This window comes from Thamnophis sirtalis, unplaced genomic scaffold (assembly GCF_051295495.1).
Source record: "Thamnophis sirtalis isolate CommonGarterSnake01/CBP01778 unplaced genomic scaffold, rThaSir2_p1.2 scaffold_3, whole genome shotgun sequence".
NCBI lineage: Eukaryota > Metazoa > Chordata > Lepidosauria > Squamata > Natricidae > Thamnophis > Thamnophis sirtalis.
In genome coordinates, this window is record NW_028261383.1 from 68,616,843 (window position 1) to 68,643,081 (window position 26,239).

Genomic DNA, 26,239 nt, shown 5'->3' on the forward strand with positions numbered 1-26,239 from the left:
CCAAATATTTTGTTTCCCTCTCCTCCAGAATAAGCCAACTGAAGCACTCCAATAGGATATTCAGGATTTCCAAATATGGTTTGTCCAGGACAGGAAGTTATCTGCAGTTTTCTGGATATAGTAACATCCAAAATATGCAAAGTTGAGTGTTTTCCATGCCTGAGGGTGAGCGCTAATGGCTGATTTTGGCCTTTCTTTCTCCTCAAACTGTTAAAGATTTTTGAGACTGAGAGCTCCTTTGATATCAGTAAAGACCCAGCCATTTATAGGTTCACAGAAAGCCAGTCAAAAAGAAGATAAAGCATTCTCTGTCCTAATGTCCTTTGGGGCAGGTATTTCTTACAGGTTACTGTATTGCACACAGGATAATTGAGAAAGTCAAAGAATATTTTTAAAAAGTGGGTACCTGATTCATTGATTATGGAAAAAAACATTACTTTTATCAAAAACATCAAGACAGTGGAATGTGCTTTAAAAAGTAGGAATCCCAGAGCATTATCTCAATACAAAACCTATACATAGGTCATGAATACGGTGAGATTGAGTCAAACAAGGTTATATACTCTTCCCTTAGTTATTCAACCTATATGTTAGATATACTGTATTAAGAAAAGCTGGATTGAAAGAATTTTTGCTGTTCTCTTAATTGAGTACTTTCAAAAAGGTTGCCATATTTCTATTCTGCTGACTAGTATTGATACATACATTTATCTTATAAGCCACTTAGGACAAGGGTCTCCAACCTTTCGGACCACTAAATTCATAATTTTAAATCCTGCGGACCACAATATGATCTGCCTAATGATCGGCTGGGTGGATGTGGCTAGGTGGTCATGTGACTGGATGGGTGTGGTCATCTCAATGTCAGTCACATCAAGGGCACCTCGCCAGCTTCTATTTGCTCCTCCCCTGCCACCCACTCCTCCCCTGCCCATTTGGGTTCCGTTTAGGCTGGCTCAATTCAAATCAGATCTGACTGAGGAGGCTCAGCAGAAGCACCTCACCAAGATCTACGAGCTAGGCTTTCCAAGCGGAGGAAAGACCGGTGGGAATGTAAGGCCAGGTACTGGCGCCTTGAGGCTGTGGGCTGAGATGGTCAGCCAGTTCCAGGCCATGATGCAGTCTCACTGGAACAAGGCCGTTTGGCTCTTTGGCACTAGTGGCACTTCCCTCCAGCCTTCGCCAAAAGTCCTGCAGCAGACCCCAAGTCGGAATTTCTGCCTTCCTCCAACCTGCACAAAAAGACCCTGAAGGGGGAGACTCTGCAGCAATACAAGAGTTCTTTGCAGCCATAGTTTGAGCACCCCTGATTTAGTGCAATATAAAAATGCAAATAATTTTCTGCAGACCACCAAAATTTTCTCACGGACTATCAGTGGTCTACGGATCACTGGTTGGTGACTGCTGACCTAGGATATGTAGAATTAGATGATATATAGATTCTCATAAATAAAATTAATCAATAAATGTAAAAAATTGTATTCCCTCCCTGGATTTCTGGTTTCCTAGCTGAGGGAAAACCAAGAGGAATAGTGTTGCAATGATTGCAGGTCTTTGTAGAAAGATTAAAGTATTTGCATATTAACATTGGCATATCTGGTTGATGGCAGGGTCTTTGTTTGGCTTTAGCTTGTCATAATCAGCCAGATGTTTAGACTGGATTTGGCTTTTTTTTCTCCATCTATTGAGTCCTTTCCAAGGACTTGGGAGAGGCAGAAGCTGTTATTTAATAATATCAAAAGTCTCAGGATGGGTTTCAACTAAAACTGCCTTTTGCAATAGGTGGTGATTTTGTCAATGCCAATGGTGTTCAAATAGTGTTCCAGCTGTTTTGGAATGTTATTATATTTTTATCCTGCATATTTATATATAACTCAAAATAGTGAACAATACTCCTTCCTCCTATTTTCCCACAACAACCTTATGAGGTGGGTTGGGCGAATAGAGGGTACCTGGCCCTTCCCAAATCACCCAGCCTGCTTTCATGCCTAAGGGAGGCCTAGAACTATCTCCTACATAAACAGTCCTTCAGCTGTTTGACTCAAAACCCATTTCCCAGTCTTGAATATTGTAATTTTTTTAAAAAAAATCACAAACATCTCAGCAGCAGCAGTCCCAAACTGGATCCTCAACTCACAAAAAATAATTACAAACTGCTCCATTACTCCCAGGATATACCAAATTATTCCCTTTAACAGCGACTACATGTAACATTCTTGGAAGTCAGAGATTTGTTTTAATATACAGTTCTATTCCTTATTTCTTTCAACAGTCTTAGTACAACACGTATGCAAAGCACTTTCAGGATGGATGAGCAGAACCAGAGGGTAGGATCAGAACTAATTTAAGTTAGATTCTTAGAAATTCCCGATGTTAAATTTTGTTACTTAACGGAATAGGCTGCCTCTTGAACTGGCATGGTCTTCTTCATTGGTCTTCAACTAAACTACATAACATCTATCTGAAAGGTTTTGCAAACATTGCGCCAATCGGGGTTGGATTACATGACTTTGAGGTCAATTCCACCACAATTTCTTGATTCTTTAAGAGAGCTCTATGTCCACACACACAAATTATTCTTTAATCTTATAAATCTTGTGAGTTAAGCTTTGCTATAAAAGTGTTTTGAGTTCACCTTATATATAGGTAATGAATTTACTCACACACAACCCTGAATTGGCTTGCCTAATGTGTGTCGCGTTATTGTGCATGAACCGACGCGTGCACTTTCACGGAGCGGGGTTCATGTTGTGAGGCGCAAATGCAGTCGCGGGAGTAGTCCGAAGTGGGGGAATTTTACACGTACAATAAACATTAGCACTCGTGGCTCAGTTACTCTGGAGGAAGCCTCGCCGAGTAAGCCTTATAGATTTCAGGTCAGCCGCAGGTGGTTTGTACATTTCCAGCCACCGAACGGCCGCTCCTCCTCGAACCCCAAGGAATCCTCTCACCACCACCCCACTTCCCCCTCCTCCTTGTCGCTCTCAGCCCCCCCCCCTCCCATTCCCTGCAGCCACCCGCCATTCACGCGCCTACCCCTCCCTCATTTCCGCTTGCGCGGCCCCGGCTGGACCAATCCTCCTCTCCGCTTTCTTCCCGCCTGTCTCGCCGTGCGCATGCTTGGGTTATGCAATAGGCCATGCGCCCTAGCGTCCCAGCTACAGGGCGGCGGCGTTGGGGCAGATCTGTTTGCTGGAGGAGGCTTAGTCGAGGGTGGTGGTGGTGGTAGAAGAGGAGGCTCGGAGGAGGAGGAGACGGAAGGGGGAGCTGGCCTGGCCTGGCCAGCCTGCCCTCCAGCTCTGCCATTCAAGTGGAAGTGGAAAGAGGGGAGAGCGGGCCGTCGGCCCTGGGCCAGCTGCCTTCCGCTTGCCTGAGCAAGCTGGCGGGCGGCAGTGGCGGCCTCGGCACTCTGGGCCAAGTCCCGCCTGTTCCGCGGCGGCGAGTGGGCTGGCTTCCTGCGTGTTGTGCCGCTCCCCCCTCTTCTTCTTTTCCTCCTTTCCCTTCCTCCTCCTCCTCCTCCCTCCCCTCCTTCTCTCTCGCTTTTCCCTCCCTCCCTTCCTTTCCCCGGCAGTAGGAGCCGCAGCGGCAGCAGCCACAGCAGCAGTAGCCCGGATCCCCTGAGCCATGGCGCTGTGAGAGCAGCACATGGCGGGCGCAGCAGCCATGAACCCCCCACTAATCCATACAACTCCCCCCTGAAGAGCCACCGTGTAACTGCAGCCGCCGCCGCCCGCCCGCCCGCTCACCCAACAACCAACCAACCAATTCGCCTTAGTTGAATAATATTAGACCACCAGCACCAGCACTGCCCATCGCAACTGCTCCTGCCGCCTCCACGCCCGGGCCGAAGACGCTCTTCTCAGCCAGCTCCTTCCCTGCACCGCCGCCTCCACCTAAACCCCCGCTAACACCCAGTCCGGTCCCACCGTCGCCATGGGAGTGCAGGGCTTCCAGGACTACATCGAGAAACACTGCCCGAGTGCCGTAGTGCCGGTGGAATTGCAGAAGCTGGCCCGGGGCAGCCTGGTGGGTGGTGGTCGCCAAAGGCCTCCTCAGACCCCGCTGCGACTCCTCATCGACGCCGACAACTGCCTGCATCGACTCTACGGCGGCTTTTACACGGACTGGGTGAGCGGCGGGCAATGGAACCACATGCTGGGCTACTTGGCGGCGCTGGCCAAGGCCTGCTTCAACGGCAACATCGAGCTCTTCGTCTTCTTCAACGGCGCCCTGGAAAAGGCCCGGCTCCACGAGTGGGTGAAGCGGCAAGGCAACGAGCGCCAGACCGCCCAACAGATTGTCAGCCACGTCCAAAATAAGGGCACCCCGCCGCCCAAGGTCTGGTTTCTCCCGCCTGTCTGCATGGCGCACTGCATCCGCTTGGCCCTCATCCGCTTCCACATCAAGGTAAGCGAGCGAAGGCAAGCGACGGCCTGCTCGGAGGGCTGCCCAATGCCGTTTTCGCTGCCCCAGTGCTCCCTTGCATGCGTCTCCCTGGCCCGTGTCACCGGGGCCCTCTTGCAGCCCCGATCTGCCCTCTAGCCCTGCTTTGATTGCTTTTCGCTCCTTTTCTACTCCCTTCGCGCTCTCCGGTTCCCCACCCGTCTCATGGGGTGGAGGGGGGGCCCTTTAGCAGGGGCCTGACGCCTATCGGGGACCAACTCCTGCGCCTGCCGTCCTTCTATTCATGGAAGCGCCTCGCACCTTACTGGGTTGAACCCCCCAGTCCTCCTCCCTTCCGTGCGGTGGACAGAGGGGCAGCATTAATAAAGATGGCAGCAGACTTTTCCCTCCCGGTTATGGTTTGACTAATTCCAGAGGGAGGAAGGGAGGGAAGTTCTGTTTTCCCATATCCGCAAAATGTCGTCGAAAACTAGCTGAGTTAGAACCTTGGGCGGGGAGTTGAGATTTCCTGGGATCCAGCGTGCTTCCCGCTGGTCGTTAATAATCATCCAAGGTTGCCCCGAAAGTTTGTACAGTAATTGCGTTTGTCTTGGCTACAACTCTTCCCCTCCCAGGAACAGAGTAGAAATAAGTCTCCCTACGTCCTCACTAAGAGGCAGGAAGGTAGAGGGTGGCCGAGCTGGCGTAGGAGAGGACTTAGTAAGCAAACTGATGTCCTCAATCTGTACAGGGATTTTTCTATTTATATATAGAGCTTTGAAAATCAGATGAGAGGAACAGGGAACATCCAAAGGCTCCCATCCACAATGTAAGAAGTCTAATGAGTTGCTAATATTAAACATCTCAATTCAATGTATTACAGTTATAGACTAGAAACCAATTAAACATTTCAAGGAATCCTCATTTACTTTTTCCATTGTTCCTAAACTTGGATTTCTGGTTTGTTAATAATACAAGTTTTTTTGGCATCTATCCTCAGGTCTTCTGCCATAATTCTTATGTTCATTCTTTTCTGTACAAATATCTATAAACTGTAGTTTAAATTATAAAGGAAGATAATTGGTGATCATTATACTTGATCCAGGAGTGAGAGTTGCATAGTCAGTTGGGAACAAAATCTATCTTGTTATATTTCTGTTCTGGGTTCACTCAGTTTTAACTGTCTTTTGTGTTCCTTTTTTGAAAACATCAGGTTCAGGTGCTTTAATTCTATTGTTTTGATCCTTCAGATTAGTAAAGTGACCCTCGAACCTAATAACCACTCTTTGAATCAGAGTTATTTTTTGATCTGGTTGTTTCTTTTAAGAATTATTAGAATTATGTGTATAATTTGTTTAAATCATAAATGGGAAATTAGACAGTTGTCCACAAAATGCATGCAAGCAACAAGTTTTTTTAATCTATAATTTGGGGAGGACTTGTGGCTTGAACTACACAAAAGTTTGAAGTTTTAGACTAATAATATCACCATTATAAATCATTTAATTACAGTTTTGTAGAAGATACTAAGTTTTAAATTGTTACTGTACAGCAATGAAACAATACAATTATATATGTGGTCTAATAAATTTATTTACAATATGCTTTGATTTACAGATTTTATTACATGTAGATCAATGACCATAGTGCCATTCCTCCATTTCCCCCCCCCCCCCCTGGATAATTATGTAGTATTGTTCTCATGATAGCAGTTGTAATAGCATTTCATTTTATTTCATTTTGCCCTACTGGTGAGGTATCCTGCTTGAACTCTTAGCTCTCCTAAGTAGAAAGTTTTGACAATTATGTTGCATAGTTGACTAAATATGTGACCTTAGCAGATAATGTACAGTTTTGTAATTGGACCTTGATTCTACCTTGTGGCATATAAGAGACAAAGGATACTCTCCACCCACAGCCCCAGAATATATTTACACATGGATATTAAAAGTTAGTTTTTAATATGTTCAGTGAAACTGAAAACATACTTTTTTCTGGAAGTGTGGGTTAATTGTTTTCTGACTGAAACTTAACAAGTTAAGGCCTATAATTCATTCTGTGTTGTAGAATGGCTGTGATACTTCAGACTAAGTTGCTAGTGGAAGTCCCTCCCCTTATTTCAGTTGTAACTGGTAAGAAATTTAGTAAGCCTACAAGTCCACAAATCTGGTGTAATGATTGGCTTACATAAGTGACAGACATTAAGTGTAACATCATAGTGAACAAGTTAGATTGCTCTGTTCTTGTTACTCATCTATCAGAAGTGGAAAGCTGCTAAGTGCAATCATATTTCTTTAAATCAGATGTGATTTAACATTTCTAATGAGTACATGATTTGAAGCTAGAAACCCATCTTTACAGTAGTCTTTGAAGAAAAAGGATCAATGATTTCAAAGAGTATTGATGTTCTGAAGTTTTTATTAAAACATTTTTATTTCCAACACTTAATCAGAATCTTCTTGTAAAATAGAAATAAAAGCAAATGTTATATTGTTAATGCAAACTTTAAAATCTGCTAGCAATAGCTCTTCTTACTCTAAATTTACAGAAAGTTGCAATAAGATATTTCTATGCAGTAATCCTTTAAAAGTGGACTGACTTAATGCTATTAAATCTGGTAGAATAAAGTTTTAGTGAACTATATTAAAGATAATATTAAATATATAAAATAAATTCTATCATGATGACTATGATTGTTATATGATTAATGAACATAATTCACATTATATTGGTGACATATAAAGTGCATAATTTTAATAAGTTGCATAAGCAATAGGGAATATCTGAGTCTAAACAGGAAAAGGATCATGGGAAGTTATATTCAGAACACATAATATGTCAATACATTTTAACTGCCTTTCACATTATAGATACATGATGCAGTTTTAAATAACTTTCAGTGAAATGTTGTGTTTCTGTGACTTGACACTCAGCAATACCTATTTGACTTTTTCTCCAATTTATCCAAATGTGTCGGATTATACAGTCTGTCACCCATCTACTCTGGCCAAAGTTTGTACTTAATAAGGATTATAGAAGTCATGTTCCATTACTGATAGAAAAGAATGCTTGTAGCTCAGGATTGAACTGTGGGATCTTTGGTGTTCTCTTGAACTTGGAGCTAGCAGTTAGAAGACACGATGAAAACTCCTTAATTTCACAGTTCATGGACAGATCATAGTTTCTTGATACTCCACATCCTAGACCAAGCTAAATCCCAATCTTAAAAATGCTAGTGAATTACTGGAATTCTGGAAGCCTGGACAAATCTGTCATCCACATTCATATAGAGATAAACAACATCTACATGCTGTTCAAGAAACAATCAAAAAGCCAAAAAGGAAACAAAAAAAATCAAAATACTTCCTCATCAGCAATCAACACCCAGATGAGCAGAGATTAAAAGCAAGATTAGCACTAGACCTACAATCAAGAAGTAAACAATACCTCAATCAAGGAACCACCAATTTAGGTAAACAAGCTAACAGTAAACAACAACCTAATGAAGGAATCACAAGACCACTCCCACCTATACTGACTAGGCAACCACTAGTATATAAAACGAGCATTTTTTTTAAAGAATTGATTATGTTACCTTGTTTGATAATGAAACCAAGCACAGTGAACACCAAAGACCCTACATAATCCATTACACTTGAAGGAGCTCAAATCTGGGAGATGTAATCTGTAATAAAACTATTTTGAAGCAAACATTTAGAATATCATGCATAATTTATCTACTTTCTTTTTCATGATTTTGATATTCTTAAATCTCTGAGGAGAGTTGTAATACTGGAGTCTTTCCATTGCTTTTATATTTTAATTAGCATTTGCTCATAAGACTTGTCAATCCCCCCACCCCACCCCAATATTGGTTGTATGTGTGGGCATCTAGACTGATGCTCACCACCAAATTGGCGTGCTTTTTCTGGGCAATTGAGCAAGAATTGGTCAGAATAGTCATTGTGGAAATTGAAATTTATAGTTTTATTTTTTAGTTTTTAATAGACCAAATAGAAGATTAATAGAAAATATGGATTTATAAAAGGAATTTTATAAAAGTTTTGTTTATGGTTATGTTGAGTGAGAATGTGTTTAAGAGAGTGGGAGAGAGCGTTCTAAAGAAAAATTCTCAGCTCTGTTCTCCATATTCAAAATAGTTATTCAGATGTATATGAATTATATTATATTAGGAAAATTAGATTATTAATATTTAATCAATACAAGAAACATAATATTCTTCCTAGAAAAAATCCCACAAACTAAGTGTGACCTGTGTGATTGTACTATGCTACCTCTACAGCATTTAAGACGTCTAGCAGCAAATTTAACAATTAACAGTTAAATACAGTAAATTACACATATTATTAATTCAGCTTCTTAAAAGGATTGGTGGAAAAATGTGGGTTCAATTCCCCTTATGAAATTGTAGAATCTGGTTTATTTAGGCTTTTCTTTAATTGGGCATTCTGTTGTGGATTGTCATTTAGCTGGTTTTGTTGTGAGAAAAAAGTTAAACCGTTTTTAGATAGTTAAATGCCTATGGAGATTCTCAGTCATCCAGGTCGTGATTGTCCCAAAGGTGCTTTATTTCAAGAGGCAAGAAAGAGGCAGGAAAACAGTTCATAAATTTGAAGTAGTGCAAGAGAAGGCCCCTCTATGCTTGCTACAGAGCTGGACATCTGACATTGTGGCATTTTTATGGAAACTTCTCTTGCTAAATGCCTAGTCAGGTTATTCTGAAATTCCTATGGCATGAAATGGAAATTGACAAAATGATAAAGAGGGTCTCGGAATAATTAAATGAATCCATGTTCATAATCATATTCTAACTAGCTATACATTTTCCAGAAATGTTGATGTAATTAGAAAAAAAAATACTGTTACTGCTGAGAGTAGACCAACATTTTGAGGAAAATGGAAATGTATGAAATACATAATTTTGAAATGTAAAGAGTTTAAGATAAGTTGTGTTAATTTATTATTGTATGGAATATACTAATTAAAGTGTATTCTGCAAGAAACAGTGGAGCATGTATTTTTATTAGAAAGTTAATGTTAGTTTTATAGCTAGTTTAAAATAATTTAAATTTTGTTAAATTCTAAATAAATATTATTACAGATAGTTGAATTCTTAGAAATGTGGAATCTACTCACTTTTTCTGGGTAAAAATAAACCAGCAGCCGAAAAGTTTGAAAAAGAAAAAAAATTCACCACCACTATAGTAAAGTGAAGAAAGTTTTAAATTCTAATATATGCAACAAATACTGAAAGCACATATTTTCTGGAAAAAAGACCCTGAGAGTAATGAAGGGGAACCCCCCCCCCAAAGTTGAGAATATTTGTTTGCTACATAAAATATCATGTAATCAGTATTTCTGAATCTGAAGTTCTGTTACCTTTTAAAAAAAATACCTTTTGAGAACTGAAGTTTTGCCTTTCTTGAGAAAGACTTCCCTATCCTTTTGAGTTCTAAATTATTTTGTATAGTATAAAAATTGTATTATGTTTTAAAAATGTTAGGAAATGCTTCATAATGCCTTTCAATTTTTTCCGCTTTGAATGATCTAAAATAGATCTCTTTCAAGCTGTTATTATTCCATAGAAATTGACCTACTTCAAGTTCCAGGGTCATTCTGTAAGGAGTAGAAATGGAATTGTAGGTGAATTTCAGGGAAAGTTGGTCAAACTGTCAAGCATAGAAAAAGTTATTTGATTGATCTACCACCAGAAGAGTAGGATAGAATATGATAAACCTATTAAGGCAGGTTTTCTCAAAATGCCAGCTGTGACTTGCCAGTGAGGAAGAAGTCTTAAAGCATTAGATGAAGTGTCATTGTACAATGATTTCCTTAGAAGTTCTATCTGAACAAGCTTACTAGTTTCATCCAAAGGAATGCTGAATATAAAGCAGTGTGGTGTTGAGAGTATTAATTTTGTTTAATTGTATAAAGTTTAGCAAACTATGACTTTATATTCAATATATGAACTTTTAAAAATGTGATATTAATGTAGACTTTGGTTTATATGTACAAATGGGAGCCAACTTTTTATATACTTTTTTGCATCTCCTTTTCTTTTGCATAGGTTGCACAAAGTATCGAAGATCACCATCAAGAAGTAATTGGTTTTTGCCGAGAAAAAGGCTTTCATGGCTTGGTTGCATATGATTCAGATTATGCATTGTGCAACATCCCTTACTATTTCAGTGCCCATGCCCTAAAACTGAGCCGTAATGGAAAAAGCCTCACAACAAGCCAATACCTGATGCATGAAGTTGCCAAGCAACTGGACCTGAATCCAAATAGGTTTCCTATTTTTGCTGCTCTTTTAGGTAGGTAAAATAACACATGGTAATCTGTATGTACATGTATGTGTGTGTATCCTGAAAATTTGTTAAAGGGAGACTTGTATGTTTGTAAGCATAAAAGCCCTGAAAATGTGCTGAAAAATTCCATTAAATCCATGTTTTAGCTATTTGGAAATCAGCCCACTTTAATTGGGAAGCTTTCAAGCCAAAATTTTCGTATCACATAATTGAATGTTATATGAAATGTACATGCAATTAAAATTTTCTTAACTTAATTGGATGATATTTACAGGTACAATCATTATTATGAATGAATAAAGCTTACTAGAAAAGGAGAAAAATTTAGTTCTAGATACTTTTAAAACGAAGAGCATGTCTGTATAGAAAATTCTAATGTCCTATAAAATAATTTTAGAATAAAATCTATTAAAATAGAAATTCTTAGAAGAGTTAGTGGCTACAGATGTGTGGGATTTTGTCCTGATTGGGCCGTGAAAAAGAGAGGAGAGTGCTGCTTTGCATGCAGCCCAAATTACTATTTGATTTGGAGTTGGGTGTAACTGCCACCAAATGCTACTTATTTAGCTAGAAATTAAAGCATTTTATTCACTATAATATATTCTGATTGACACTTAGTAAAATGTCCTACATATTACAGTCCTACATATGAATAGCTTAATTTTAATAAAAAATTTAACTGAATAGGATCAGAAATAGTGAAAGAATGGTGATTCCAACTATATGTAAACGCTAAGGTGATTACAAAGCTTACTCTAGTATACACATCAGCATATTTGTATACACATAGAGTACATAGGAAATTGAGATAATGATTATCTTGCATATAATGTTAATCAAGATGTATTTGTTTGCATATAATTTATTTGAAGATTTCAAATGGTAATTTATTGTTACCAATAAATCCTAATTTTAAATCATGGTTTCAAGTTATTTGTCAGCCTTATGAGGTAGACCAGATAGCAATAGGAATAGCACTTAGACTTATATACCTCATCACAGTGCTTTACATCTCTCTCTAAGCGGTTTACAGAGTCAGTATATTAGCCCCAACAATCTGGGTCGTCATTTTTCCAGCCTCGGATGGATGAAAGGGTGAGTCAGCCTTGAGTTGGTGAGAATTGAACCCCTGGCAGTCAGCGGAATTAGCCTACAACTACTGTGCCACCACACAACCAAATGAGATAATTCTACTTTATTGTAAGGTCATATTAGCAGAATCTTTTTTGTCTGAGAGTACAACCTCGTCTCTTTATAGCCCTAAAACTAGGCAGGAGCTCATTGAGTTTCATGCCCTACTATATTACTGCTGTGACCAGCTGCCTTTTATATGACTGTTCCCTTAGTTGCCCTGTGTCCCAAAGGTTATTCTCACATACCATTATATTTCATTGATGGACTTACCTATTGACAATATTTGTTAATATTGCAGCCCACCCTAATCAATAATTCTGGACAACAATAGTATATCGCAAACTTCAAAATTCAAATTATATACCAGTGAAAGTCATTAAGTGATGATACAAGCTATGAGACATTGCAAGATTCAATGAAAGATTGAAAACATCCCAAATTGCTTTAACTTGCTTATTGAATATAAGGAGAGTTGGGACTTACAGTATATACTTCTTGGAGAAGGATATTGCATTTAAGTAGAGAGCATCATTGAAAAGGCCTACTGTCAGACCTGCATATTCTGTTATTAGGAGAAAGAACACTCTCTAAATGTTCTTACCACAGACAAATTCTATTTGGACAAGGCTCACACAAATCACAAAACAATTAGCCAATTCATAGAAGATAAATTAGTGATGCTTAGAAAAACTTATTATTTATAAAAATATTGTTCAAACACATACATAAACGTATATAAAATAAGAAAAAGGCACTTATGCACCCTAAACACTAAGACAGCCCTTTCTGCTCCATACTAAGAGAGCCATCCTATAAATACACCTTCTAATAGACTCTGGTTCAGGTTGTTTGAGTAACCAATTAGTATTGGCAAAAGAGAGAGGGGGAAAAATCTTAAATCAATTTAAATCAATGTTGTTTAGTGCTTGAATGTAGGCAAGCATTCACCACAAAACTGGATACATCCAAAGATTTTTTTCAAATCAATCATCCTTCAATTTTCTGTTTTAAAAGATGAAGACAAGAATGATAACTGGTTGATGCTATCAGCAAAAAGAAGATGGAACCTCTAGAAAAGATATGTTGTACAATGTAGCTTACTCTGTGCCTATAGTTAGTATAAGGATCGTAAAGCTCTTGAGAAGTTGCCCATAGCAGCAGTGATACTGTATATACTTTTTCCTGGAATAGCGACGCCATCTGGATTACTGAATTTAGCATTAGTCAGTAATATATTTTTTATTTAGCTGTTTTCCACAAAAAAATGAGGATCAAGAAATATTTCAATAAGGATTTGCTGACTAAAAAGGCTGGATTTGAAAATATCAGTGGCTTTGGTATCCCTATCAAATATACTGTATTGTTTAAACAAAAGTGGATTTTTTTTGTTTGATTGGTAAGGCTTGCCACCCAGTGCACAATTCCTTTTACTTTTAGGAATGCCTGCATCAAAAATGTAGCCTTCCATCTAATTTCTATCTTGATCACTTAACTCTGTGTGTTTTTCCAACAATTGCCAAGAACTTTGATGGAAGTAGTCGGTAGTATTTCAGTATGTTTTGATGTGACTGAAAGTACTGATTCAGCAACTTTTATATATATATATTTTTTCAAAACTGGAACTTCTTTGACAGTGAACTTAAGTGTCTTGTGTATTGTCTCCATTATCATAATGATCAACCTCATAATTACATATAAATGAATGATTCCCTGGCTAGCCACTTAGCTGATATTTACATTTTCTGAGATAGGTCTGTCTCTTTTGCTTTCTGCATTCTAGTGTGACCCAAAACTCTGACAGAAAAGTTCTTAGAGGAAAACAAGATTGCAGTTGATTTCAGTATTTTACCATCTGAAACTACACTGTTGAATCTTAACCTGTTCGCATGGTAGAACAACAGTACCATAATGAAACTATGAATATCATCACATGTTTTAATCAGATAGATTTTTGGGATGTCAACATAAAAGTTGAACATCATTTCATCTTTGTTTATTGACATTGTTGGAAATGTATCCATTAATTCCAGAAGTATGGGTAGATCAGATATTGGAATGATTTTATGCTATGCTGTCTGTTTTACCCTGATGCAGAGCCATAATTTAAATTTTGGTATATCACCACCACAGAAGTAAAATTATTGGAAGAAGGGAGGCTTGTGTTTCTTGTTTCCTTCTTCTTTCCTACTAAAATGTTTACACAACTTAGAATGGTTCAAAAATTTTTTTGCCTTGGTGAATCATAGAATATCTTCAGATATTCAGTTTTTGTTTTATGGCTGTTACTTTTATTGTAATAGAAGCAGAGCCCTGATTTTACATTCTCTAGTTTAGGAATTGTTTCATTTGGTTGAAGTGGTCCATTTAGCAAGTAATGTCTGAAGAGCTTAACTCCTAAACATGATTATTTAGAAATAGGTTTCTACTTTCAGATAAATACAGTATATATAAGAATTAGAAGTGATATTAGGAAAAATATAGATTAATTATGTCTATTAACAAAATGGAATTCCATGATTTGGGAGTAGAATTTGAAGCTAATGTTTTTTAAAAACCCTATCCGGCTTCATTAATTCCAAGCACTTATTTAAGTTAACGCATATGTGGAGATTCATCTATCTATATAAACATGCTATTTAAAATAAATTGCATTCATATTCCTACAGTTTTAAAAGTTATATTGACCCTGGTTTTAGTACTGTAAAATAGAATATTTGAATTTTCCAGATACTGATGTAATTCATATTGACATGTATTGTATTGTATATTTTAGGTAATCACATTCTACCTGATGAAGATTTAGCTTCATTTCATTGGAGTTTACTTGGTCCAGAACATCCACTGGCCTCTCTTAAGGTAGAACAATTTGTTTCATTTTGAAAAATAAATAACAGGATACAAATAATCCATAATATGAAGCATCATATTATTTTTGGATGTTTCCTGATAAATAGTCTACTTAATTAGAAGCGACAAAGACTGATAGAGTACTAATGTTGAGAAACAGATTAAACTGCAGTTGCTTGCTTTAAGGATTTTTTTGGCACACATACACTAATAGGGTGTTCTAAATTCTGATTTTTCTCATTTTAGTTTTCATTCTTTCATTCTAGAACCAGCTGTATGTTTAGACCTTTTGGTTTTCACTTTTACTCCCTTTTTAGGGAGTCTGAAAAAATGTTTTCAAGTATACTACAGTACACATATTTATAAAATACAAAATTTGAAACCTTTGTGGAACTATAAACTCTTATGAAAATCCAAACTCTTTTAAAAAAAAAAGAATGCTTGTATGTTGATGAACCAGAGTTCACAAAGTGGAAATTTGAAAGAACAACTGTGAATTGGGAAGAACTATTTTTATTTGATTTGACTGATTATGCCTCCCTTTTAATTTGGTTTGGCAGCTCAAAGATAAGTTAAATTAATTCAGTTAAATTAAAACATTTGAAGAATTTCTCCAGTTATCTATAAGCAACATTAAAAAAACACACCACTAACTGGGATTGGGCATGTTTCACAAATAATTTGGGAAAAGTCCTTTGAGCCCTGTATGAAGACTGGCACCTATCTTCTGCTCATTAAAGAAGCCTATTGCTTTCTAGGCTTCTAAGTAAATTTGAAGAAATTGCAGCTGTGTATGAGTCATATTTGGATTAACTGATTTTTTTTTAAGAGCTGCAGCTTTCCCCCCATATCTTCATTCAGTAATTTGAGAAATAGTTTCTTTAATGAGTAGCAGTAAAGTGCACAGACATTTTTTCTGAATTAGTTTTCAAAATATTCCTAATATGGCTAGTTGTTTAATTCAGATTTTGTAGAATTTTACCACCTTCTCAACTGGACATATATTTTTTTTATTTTTTATAATAAAAGAAAGTGTAGCAGGAACTGTAGATCCATTTATGGCTTTCAGATTCTCTCATTCATTGTTTACATTTTTAAAATACTATTATGTTTAGTAATGATCATTTGTGCACTGTGGAAAACTTCCATTTCAAGAATGGTTTTTAAATAGGATATATGGAAAATACCAATCTTAATAATTAATAATTGTGTGTTAACAATTACTTGAAAATAATTATAGAAGTACTCTTAGACCAATCCTCCAGCATCACAAGATCACAAGCATGATAAGCCATGGCATCACATGTAGATAGGATATTTCAAATCTGCATGCAGGTTGCTTCACTTGATTTTACTATATATTGATTCAGGCATTTACTTTATGATCATAAGAAATACTTTTATTGAAAATTCCACACAATGCATTGTAGCTTACTGAAAAGGGGATCCAATGCGTGCAAAATTTAATGTATTTGTCTTGTATACTTTATTAAATCAGCAAGTTTTAGACACTATCCAGCAGTCGATTGCCTTCTTTTGTAAATCTGAACAGAAAAGAATACCAGTTCCCATGTCTCAAGATGGTGGGCCAAACCTCTTGCAACAAAGCTTTTAACTCTTTGTTAACAAACTTGAACAATAAAGGCGTGTTTTGATTTCTAAGTAGTTTATTAATTTAGAGATTCAATTAGTGGAAATATGTATACATGTTCCTATGTGTCCTCTGATGTACAAAATGGAGTAGAGAAAATCTAATCGCAGCAGAGAGATACGTTTGTTTAAAGGGAGTAGTATCCTTCCTTGTATTACCTCCTGCAGTTATTTTGCTGTGTGCAATTTTACTTTGAGATCAGCTCCGATTTCATGAGTTAAATCTGTGCCCATAGATGTGAGCAAGTCAAATAAACAAAGTAACTGCCCATATCCTGTATTATCATATTAAAATGTTATACCACAGGGGTTCTAAATTTATGATTAGATATGTATTTGGAGATTTACATTTATGGATGGCTGTATTTTTCAAAGACGAAATTTTCCTAGCAAAAGCATATTAGGTTATAGAAAAGGCCTGATACAAAGGTATTAATATTGCAGCAAATTCTTTTTTCCATTATAAAATTAACAAAGAAGGAAAATGCCAAAAGGAATTTATAGCACTCATTTCACTCCATTATTTTTTAAAATTTGGGATCATGTAGACAGAGAATATAGAAATATAAATTTTTAAGAAACTAGAAACCATGGGGAGTTGAGTTTTTATATATTGGTCTTAAGGAGGAAAAGTGGAAACTCAATGCAATCTGGATTTTGTCACTCTAAGAAGTTAAAATGGATAATGTATAAATTATATTAAAATTGAAAAACCTATTCTTCAAGCCACAATAATTATACTCGAAAGCTTACTATGCCTATATTTTAGTTAATCAGAATATTGCTATATAAATGAATGAATTATTTTATTTATTTTGATACATTTATTAGATTATTTTGGCCAATTATAGGCTGAATGTAGTTTGAGATTGGAATATTTGATGGATTTGTTTGTGCTATATGTATTCATTTCATTTATCTTACTGTCTTTTGTACTACCCAAGAATGGAACTTATTTGGTTTGTTCAACAACAAAAGTTAAAATCATAAATAAGAATGGAACCAAAATTTAAAAGAAAAGCAATAACATAAAAGCAGCATATGACAGAAATAATAAATGGTATATTTGGCTTATGCAGGCAGTAAGTTTACTCACCCATCCATCTGTTCTGTCCTCCGCCCAATACAGCAGACAGCTAAAATATATTTATATTTATAAAATATAAATAGCTATTAAAATGATTTTTTAAAATTGTAGCTTTAGATTTTCCTCTTAATATACCTCAAAAGCATAGCATTTTTTTCACTCTTTTATGCGATAGCAGTGTTAGCATAAAAAAAATGGCTTGATTCACATTTATTAAATCATACATATATATGTGAATACAGCCATTATTATTTCTAAACCGTGATTTAGAACTTAATATATTGTGTTAACTAGATCACTAAGCCTTGTTTGAATGGACTAGCTCAGAAGGAAGGATGAATACAGCCATTGTCTGCTATCTGATTACTTCAGATTTTTTTCATTCAGGATCAATAAGATATTTTAGTGTTTTTCAAACCTGGGTAATTTCAGTCTTGTTACTTTTACTTCATGACATATTTTTCTACATTTTCCACATATAAAGTGTTTCTGCATTTACAAAAGAAAAACACATATTTGAATTTAACAACAGCATGGAGTATTTATGAATATATATATTTGCTTATAAAGGGTCTTATTGGATCTGAGCACTCTTAGTGCCTGCGAGTTTGGGATACTTTACCAGACTCTCAGTACTTTATAGGCTACTGTAAATTGAGCAGCAGTCTGTTGTCACATACCTTCTTCACACTAAAACCTATAAACATATTAATGAATAGAACTGGTGCTGCAACTTGTCTATCCTCTATCATTACTATAAAGTTCTTTGTAATGAACAAATGGATGTTCTATTTTTAGCAACATTCTCCTAAAGTACTAGTCTAGCCCTTTTCTGATTTGGAAAAGAATGAAATAGCATGCATTGATTTTCATGCCATCATGATAAGATCATAAGAATCAGAGTGCTACTCCTGTTTGACTGATTACAGCAGTTCCTGGTATTGTTGAATTACTTATGGCTTCCTCAAAGTGCCATTTTTATTGTATAGTAAGAACCTTGTATATGAAATTATGCAACCTGTATGTAGATTATCATATAAAAGTTATACAAGCATGTAACCTTTTTCCTCTATCTTCAGTTCTAAAATTAATCCATTTTGTCATTGGTTTTACTATATTAGTTTACCTTACTATAAACTCTATTGGTTCCCTTTTCTTTTTATATTGTTTTTAAGCTTATGTTAACTTCAGAATGTGTTTGTTCTTTTGCTTCTTTTTATAACCCACATTTTTATGTTGTTGCTTTTGTTCCTCTAATACTTACATTCTATGTAAACTAAATATTCATTATGTGTTTTTATGCTTTGCCGCTTCATTAGAAATTTTTACCACTATAACATATGTCTAATTTCTTCCATATTTTTAAATGAGTGATGAAAACTCATTTCTTCTGCTGATCTCTCATTGTTACCATTTTAACCACTGCCTTTTCCTCATTGAAAAATTTAATGCTTAAGGTGCTGGCACATAATGCTGTTCGTTTAGACACTTTGAGAAAAAAAGAACTATATATGCATTGTGATGAAATATACATATATATGTATACACATATATATGCAAGTCGTCTTTCTCCATAATGTCATTGCTGGAAATGGCTCTTGGAGGAGTCCTGCTGGCCAATTAATGTCCCAATGGATTTGCACTTAAAAGGCAATGCCAATGGAAGTATCTCTATATAAGACTTCTTCAGTCCACATTGCAGGTGTGGGATTTTATGTTTTGTATCTTCTTCCATATTCAAGATAAAATAATGTAACATAAAACACTAAATTAGAAATCTTTCAAACTTGAAACTTTGAATAAGAATTATTTATATTGAGAAGTTTACAAAACACGAATCTCACTATCTAGAGTTTGAAAAAGTATAGCATAGTTGTACTAAATGAAGTCAAACATGCTGCTTGTTGTAAGCAGGACAGGAAAAAAGTTGGATAAGGATGAATAAATAGGGAAACGTATTCAAAACAAGAGGATGAAGAAGTTGCCCTGAAGTTGCCCAGATATTTCTGTGTAAAATATCCCTGTTAAGAGATAATACAGCGAACATGACAGTCTTCTTTTGTCTGTGAACTTGCTTTCTCATTTATTTTAGCAGCAAAGGAGAAGCCAATATAATATGTTTGAATTAAAGATTTTAATTTAATTAATTAAATTAAAGATTTTGAGATCAAGAACTTTCCAGTTGACTTACCCCCCTCCCTCCGCGCTTGTGCAGAGTGGAAGAGTTGCTTACTCTTGTCAACAAGCATATTGATTTAGGAAACTGTTAGCAAATAGCCTAGTCAAGGCTAGAAGACATAATGATTTTTTTGAAACAGAGACAAAATAATATTTGGTATTGGTGCAGTGATACTTAGACCTTATGAAGCTACAGTCTTTGGGAAGTTGTTTGACTCAAATGAGCGGTTTGCAATCAAATTTGTTTCTCATTCTTAAAATACATTTGTTGTACTTTGCTTTCCTGTTCTACATTTTAGACTTAACAATTTTGGCTATATTCTCAGTAGCATTATTAAAAACTTGACATTCATTTTAAAATCATCTAATGGAGCTTACACACGAGCATACTTTTTTTTCTTTAAAAATATGTAACAATTTTCTTTTACATGATCTTCTCTTTGGCTGTGCTTTATGTCCTTTATGAACTTCAGAGCATCCTCATTATGCTAGCAGAACTTTTTGAGGTATTTCTTTATAGAGTTATAGAATAAAACTCTATTCACTGCCTGTCTTTTTCAGCCACTTAATCTGCTGCTGCTGCTACTTTCTTTTGTGGACTTCTCGGTTCCAGTTACTGGGTAAAAAAATTAAATCTTCTCCAGGATTGCAGAATTCTCCTTTCAAACTTCCATTGTCCAGGTGTGATGTCACTTCCTCCACCATAATTATAGTGCTACCCAGTTAGATTTCTTTTTTCAAAAATAAATCACTACCCATTTAAGTATGCTTTGTAACTGACTGCTATGCTATTAAGTGCTTTTGTTACAGCATCTCTATGTTGTGGCTGTAAGAAGTGTACCATAATAAATTCTGACTTTCAATTCCAACAGAAATGTGTTTTCAGAATTGATTACAATATGAAGTAAATTTAAAGTTGATGATTGACAAAAATTATTACCTATAATGTTGAATTTCTGATAACTAATAATGAACAAAGTATAGGTATTTTCTTAAAATAAAAATTAAAAAGAACCCTTATATCAGTGAGCATTTTTAAGTGGTATTTCATTAAAAATATCCCAAATAAAATTAAAGGCCAGGCTAAGCCCTTCCTTTAATCTGATCATAATAATATTTATTGGAAGTTCTTTTCCATTCATCACTACCTTATTTTAGAGGTTTACAAAAGGAGAAAAAAAAAGAAAAAGACTTGGCAATTTAAAATTTGTTAAACTATAATTTTTTAATGAAAATGCTGTTTAAAAAGAGTTTATATTAAATACAGTTGGTACTATTCAAATAGTGTGTTTTTAGGTGAAATGGCATCAATAATTGAAATGGATTTATCTTCCTTCATCCTGAATGAAATACGCACCCTGGAAGAGAATGTGAAGGGGGAAAGAAACCTTAGGAAAGAAAAGCTGTGGAAGAATAGAAGCCACGTCATTCAGTGTGGAATATCACTCAGTGTGTAGTTTTGGGTTTTTCTCCCCTTTTTTTCTTTAAAAAATAGTTTCCTCACCTTATGTTATTAAATAGTTTTACATTATTCCGTGTACTTACAGAATTTACTTTATTCTAAACTGTTATTAAAGTTCAAAAATGTACTTAAACCAACATTATTTTTTCAGAATACTTGGTAATAATCATTTTACTTCCTAAGCATAAATTCACAAAAGAATCATACCATGTTGGTATGGCAAAATAGTTTTGCAAATAGGTATCCATAGAATAAGTTCTGAGAGTTAATTGAAAAGATAGCCTTAATAGGCAGCTATCAAATATATGGTAGTATTTGTAGATTATGTTAAAAAGTTCCCCTAAATATGTGCAAAATTTCAAAAGATTGAAATTATCCTAGTTGTATCATCTACATAGGATTTGTAAGATTTTCTGGCTGTTGTGAGGCCCCTGTCTTAAAAAGGAAACACTGTTCCCTTTTGCTTGCTGCTTTGGAGAGCGAGGTATTCCTCCCTACAATAATCTAATGTTTTAATAGCTCTTTGGTGTATTTTTATAGTCAGTTGCACTTTCCTCTTTTTTGCTTCTTCTTCAAGTTATCAATCTGAACCTCCAGTTGCTAATATGAAAAACTAAAGATCTTTAGTTTTCATAATAATATACCTAATTACCATATTTTTGGAGTATAAGATGCAGCTTTCCCCACCCTAAAAGAGCGTGGAAATGTTGGTGCGTCTCATACACCGAATACAGCCATTTTTTACCTCTCAAAGCCCCGCCCCCACCTCCCATTTTTGCAAAAAACTGAGGCATTTTTGCCTTCCGTCAGCTCCAGCAGCACACTGCAGGCTTCAGTAGGGCTTGGGCAAGACAAAAATGCCCCTGTTTTGGCAAAAAGCGGGCCATTTTCTACAAAAACTGAGGTTTTTTTGTCTTCCCTCAGCCCTTAGCAGAACTCTGCAGGCTTCAGCAGGGCTGGGGGAAGGGGAAAATACCCCCGTTTTTCACAAAAACGGGGGCATTTTCCCCTTCCCCCAGCCCTGCTGAAGCCTGAAAAGTGCTGCTAGGGGCTGAGAGAAGGTAAAAACATTTTTTTCTTACTTACCTCTTCGAAATCTTGGTGTATCTTATATACCGGTGCGTCTTATAGTCCAAAAAATAGGGTACTTGATAGAAGGTTCAGACTCATCAATTTAGCCAAAGGTCACCACTATTTGCAGCCTTCAGATTATTTTTAATTTTTGCTGGACAAAAACTTTTATAAATACCAGAGATCAGACATTGTTATAACAATACTCCTTAATGTGAGAGATATGTTCAAATTTACTGCCTATAGTCTATTTATTCATTTTTTGTGTGTGTGAGCACCCGTTTCTAATAAAAGTTATAGTAAAGATACCAAATATTAGAGAGTAAATGGAGCTGACAAAATGTACATATTCATATTTGAAATCTGGTATTGCTTAACATGAGCACTGCTTCTAAAAAGATATACATATCTGACTTGAACCAAGATAATTTGTCTTTTTCATGCCATACTTTAAAAATGCTCCCTATGATACTTTTTATTATTTTTCAGGATTATGCTAATAGTTATTTACTTGATTTTTGTGAGCTTTCTTCCACATTGGTTTAAAACCTTAAAAAGTAACACTTGTAAAAAAATTGTAGATCTAGTGTATTACACAAGATTTGGAAAAGGCATGTTGTGCAAGTGTGAGGAATGTAGATAATTTCTGGATTCAGAAATAGGTTTTAAGATTTTCTTTGGTTGACAGAACTGCAATTAGCTTGTGATTTTGAAGTTTATTAAATTTTTGTTTAAACTTGTGGGACATCTCTAATATAGAAGACTGAAATATACCGTATAGTGCTTTTCAACCATAACACTGTTCTATAACAGTAACTTCATAATATAATTTGCCTTTCTTACATAATTTGTATATGTATTTTTTTTTGACTGACCAGCCCATGTAAATAAAATAGAAGAATAAAAAATACATAGTCCCATCATTATAAACATGACACTCATGACAGAATTAACATATATATTACTCAAGTTCCAACTGCTTGTAGAAAAATCCAGGTGCTTTCTGTTTCAGTGCTAGAAATTAGATGACATCTGGCTATCTTTGGGAAGTTTTTTCTAGAAGGCAGGGATTCCACTAAGAAAGATAGCTTCCAATATACTCACTAATCTTTCATAGAGGAGACCTACGAACTCGTGAAATTGACCTAACAGACAGATTGCATTTGCAGCGATCCTTTACGAACCTTGTCCCAAATGTCATTGGTGAGTCACCACCAGTGGTGGGTTGCAAAAATTTTTAGAACCTCTTCTGTTGGTGTGGCCTGCTTTATGGGAGTAGCTTGCCGGCTATGTGATTGGGTGGAAGTGGCTTATCAGCCATGTCTCTAAGTGTGAGTGGCTTGGCAGTCATGTGACTGGTGGGCATGGCCAACTTGCAGAACGTGGTGAAACTCACTTAACAATGCTCTTGCTTAGCAACCAAAATGTTGGCTCAGAAACTGGCATTTGAAGCACGCAAGTCTTAAAGCTGTCAAGTTACAAGACCCTTGCACCCCTAATACTTTAGAAAAAAAAACCCAGGGATGTTCAAACTTGACAGCTTTAAGACTTTAAGGTTTAGATAGGACTCTTAGAGGTGGGCGGGGCAATTGGTGAACCAGTCAATCAGTAAGTGGCGGGCAGGGGAAGGGAGCTGGAGCCGTTTCTAAACGGCACAGTAGATTTGTGGAACCTCTTCTATAGAAGAAGTTAGAACTGGGAGGAACCCACCCTTGGTCACCACCCTCACCAATAACTTGAATTGTACTTGGAAACTCAATAACAATCAATGTTTTTTTCCTAGTATTTGCTCTGCATTTTTACGGTCTGCTTCTTTTTGCATTATACTTGCTTACTTCTTAAAGCAAATCATTTTATCACTGAATTATGGGACAAGAGCTTTTGTTTGTTAGCTGGCTTACTATCCTAATGCTGGGGAAAAGTGATTGTCCCAAAAATCACAGAGATTGCTTCCATGTCTAAGAGAAGACTAGAACTTGGCTTTCCCTGTTCCTAATCCAGCACTGAATTATGTTCCCAGTGGCAACTGGCATAACATCCCAAATATTGGTATTAAATCACTGTGGCTTTTATTTTACAACATGAGATCTATTGTATTTTGAACCAGCTTCTCGGTAGTATTTAAAAACATTTCTAAATAGATAGTTACATTAATCCCGTTTTGAAATAACAAAGGCATGAATGGATAAATATAGCCAACAGATAGCAAAAATTATTCCAAAAGGAACCCTATTCTATTACAACTTATAACAGTTCATTTAGTGATCGTCCAATTTTACAGTGATTTTGATCATGTGATCAAAATTCAGATGCTTGGCAATTAGTTCATATTATCATTGCTGTGTTCTCTTTTGCAAGCTTCTGAGAAACTAAATCAATGGGTTAAGTGAATCTGGGGAAGCCAGATTCACTTAACAGCCAGGTTACTAATTTATCAACTGTAGTGATTCCCTTAGCAACTGAGGCAAAAAAGGTTGTAAACAGGGCAAACCTCACTTAACAACAGAAATCTTGGGCTCAAATGTGGTGGTAAATCGAGGACTACCAGTATTTAAGCCACAAAGTCAAAATAAACCCAAATGACTTTGAAAAAAGTCCTGGCTACAGATAATCCTCTCCATATACCATTTGTTTAGTGACACTTAACGGTGCTGAAAAAGGTACCTATGACTGTTTTTCACATTTAGGACCGTTGCAGACTCCCCTGTTGTCATGTGATCAAAATTCAGACACTTGGCAACTGGTATGTATGTATGATAGTTGCAGTGTCCTGGAGTTATGTGATTACCTTTTGTGACCTAACAGGCATAGTCAATGGAGAAACTATATTCACTTAATCATTTTACTAAACAGTAGTGATTCACCTAACAATTGTGGCAAGATAAGTCTTAAATTGGAGGGGGGGTGGAGAATCATTTAACAATTGTCTTGCTTAGCAATGGAAATTTTGGGTTCAGTTGTGGACTACCTATACTTTATTTGATTGTGCAAATGTGGGATTAGTTAGAAGCAAATCCAAGCAACTTATTTGTTTTATTTATTAAATTTACATACTGCCCCTTTCAGTATTTAGTGAGTGGGCAGTATGCGTACATATACCCACACACACACATTGTGTGTGTGTGTGTGTGTGTGTGTGTGTGTGTGTGTAACAGGTGGTGAACATACCTAATACTCCTTACTCCTTCTATTTTCCCCACAATCCTGTGAGTTAAGTTGGAGTAACAGAGTTACTGGCCCAAAGTCGCCAAGTTCCTTTCCTGCCTAAGGTGGAACTAGAAAATCTAATGTCTCAAACTACTAGACCAAACTATCCTTCAAATCTCATCAGAAAAGGCTTGAAGAAAACTTGACTACTATCATTCCCAAAGAGGGTGCTAATTATAATTGTAGGCAGATAACATTCTTACAATAATAAGTCTGGTGGGCTAGATGCTATTTAGTTTAGTAAGGTATTACATCATGGAGCTTGGGGGTGCTATTATAGTTTCCTGCCTACCTACTTACTCAATAAACAGAAAGAACTGGAATTTGGATAATTGGTTAGAGTTTTGTATCTCCCTTCAATGGCTGCGGATGGGGGAATCTTACTTTACAAAAGGGAAGCTTACAAATAATAAAAGTTAAAGACAAGTGTAGAAATGAATCTTAATAGAACTTTTATATTTCTGCTATCAAAGTCTTTACTTTTTCTTCATCTTTTCTCTTTTGTTACTGGTTGGGCTTCTTCATTCTTCACCTCTTTTTTTCCAATATTTACTCCATATAGGGAAATGGCTTGAAGAACTTTTACCTCAGACCAGCTATGATGGAAAGGAGCAAATGCCTATGTCTCCTCAGTTTCTTTCATTTCTGCCTCCTTGCCTATTGTCTCTTCTAATGAGGGCTGACTGCTTTTAGTTTGCCTCTTTACCTTGACTCATGGCCTTTGACTCTGTTTATTCAGGCTATTCGCATTGAAGCTTAGGGTGGCAGAGTTCCCAGGTAACCATCTTTTCTTCCTTTGGACTTGCTGTTTGATTGGCAGCTAGGTCACCTTCATAGGGAGATCCAAGAAGGAAATGGGAGGAAGGAGCACAGGGGCTTAGAACCTGCTAA

The 26,239-nt window shown here is 36.3% G+C and overlaps 1 protein-coding gene across 1 annotated transcript in view; it reads left to right on the forward strand.

Annotated features, from left to right (window-relative positions):
• Nucleotides 1–3,252: 3,252 nt before the first annotated feature.
• FAM120A (family with sequence similarity 120 member A) overlaps nt 3,253–26,239 on the forward strand; it is a 63,307-nt gene continuing 40,320 nt past the window's right edge. The window contains exons 1-3 of the mRNA XM_087709078.1: nt 3,253–4,407; nt 10,472–10,718; nt 14,620–14,702. Coding sequence (XP_087565204.1) covers nt 3,934–4,407; nt 10,472–10,718; nt 14,620–14,702 — 804 coding nt within the window. The 5' untranslated portion in view covers nt 3,253–3,933. The remainder of the gene's footprint in view (nt 4,408–10,471; nt 10,719–14,619; nt 14,703–26,239) is intronic.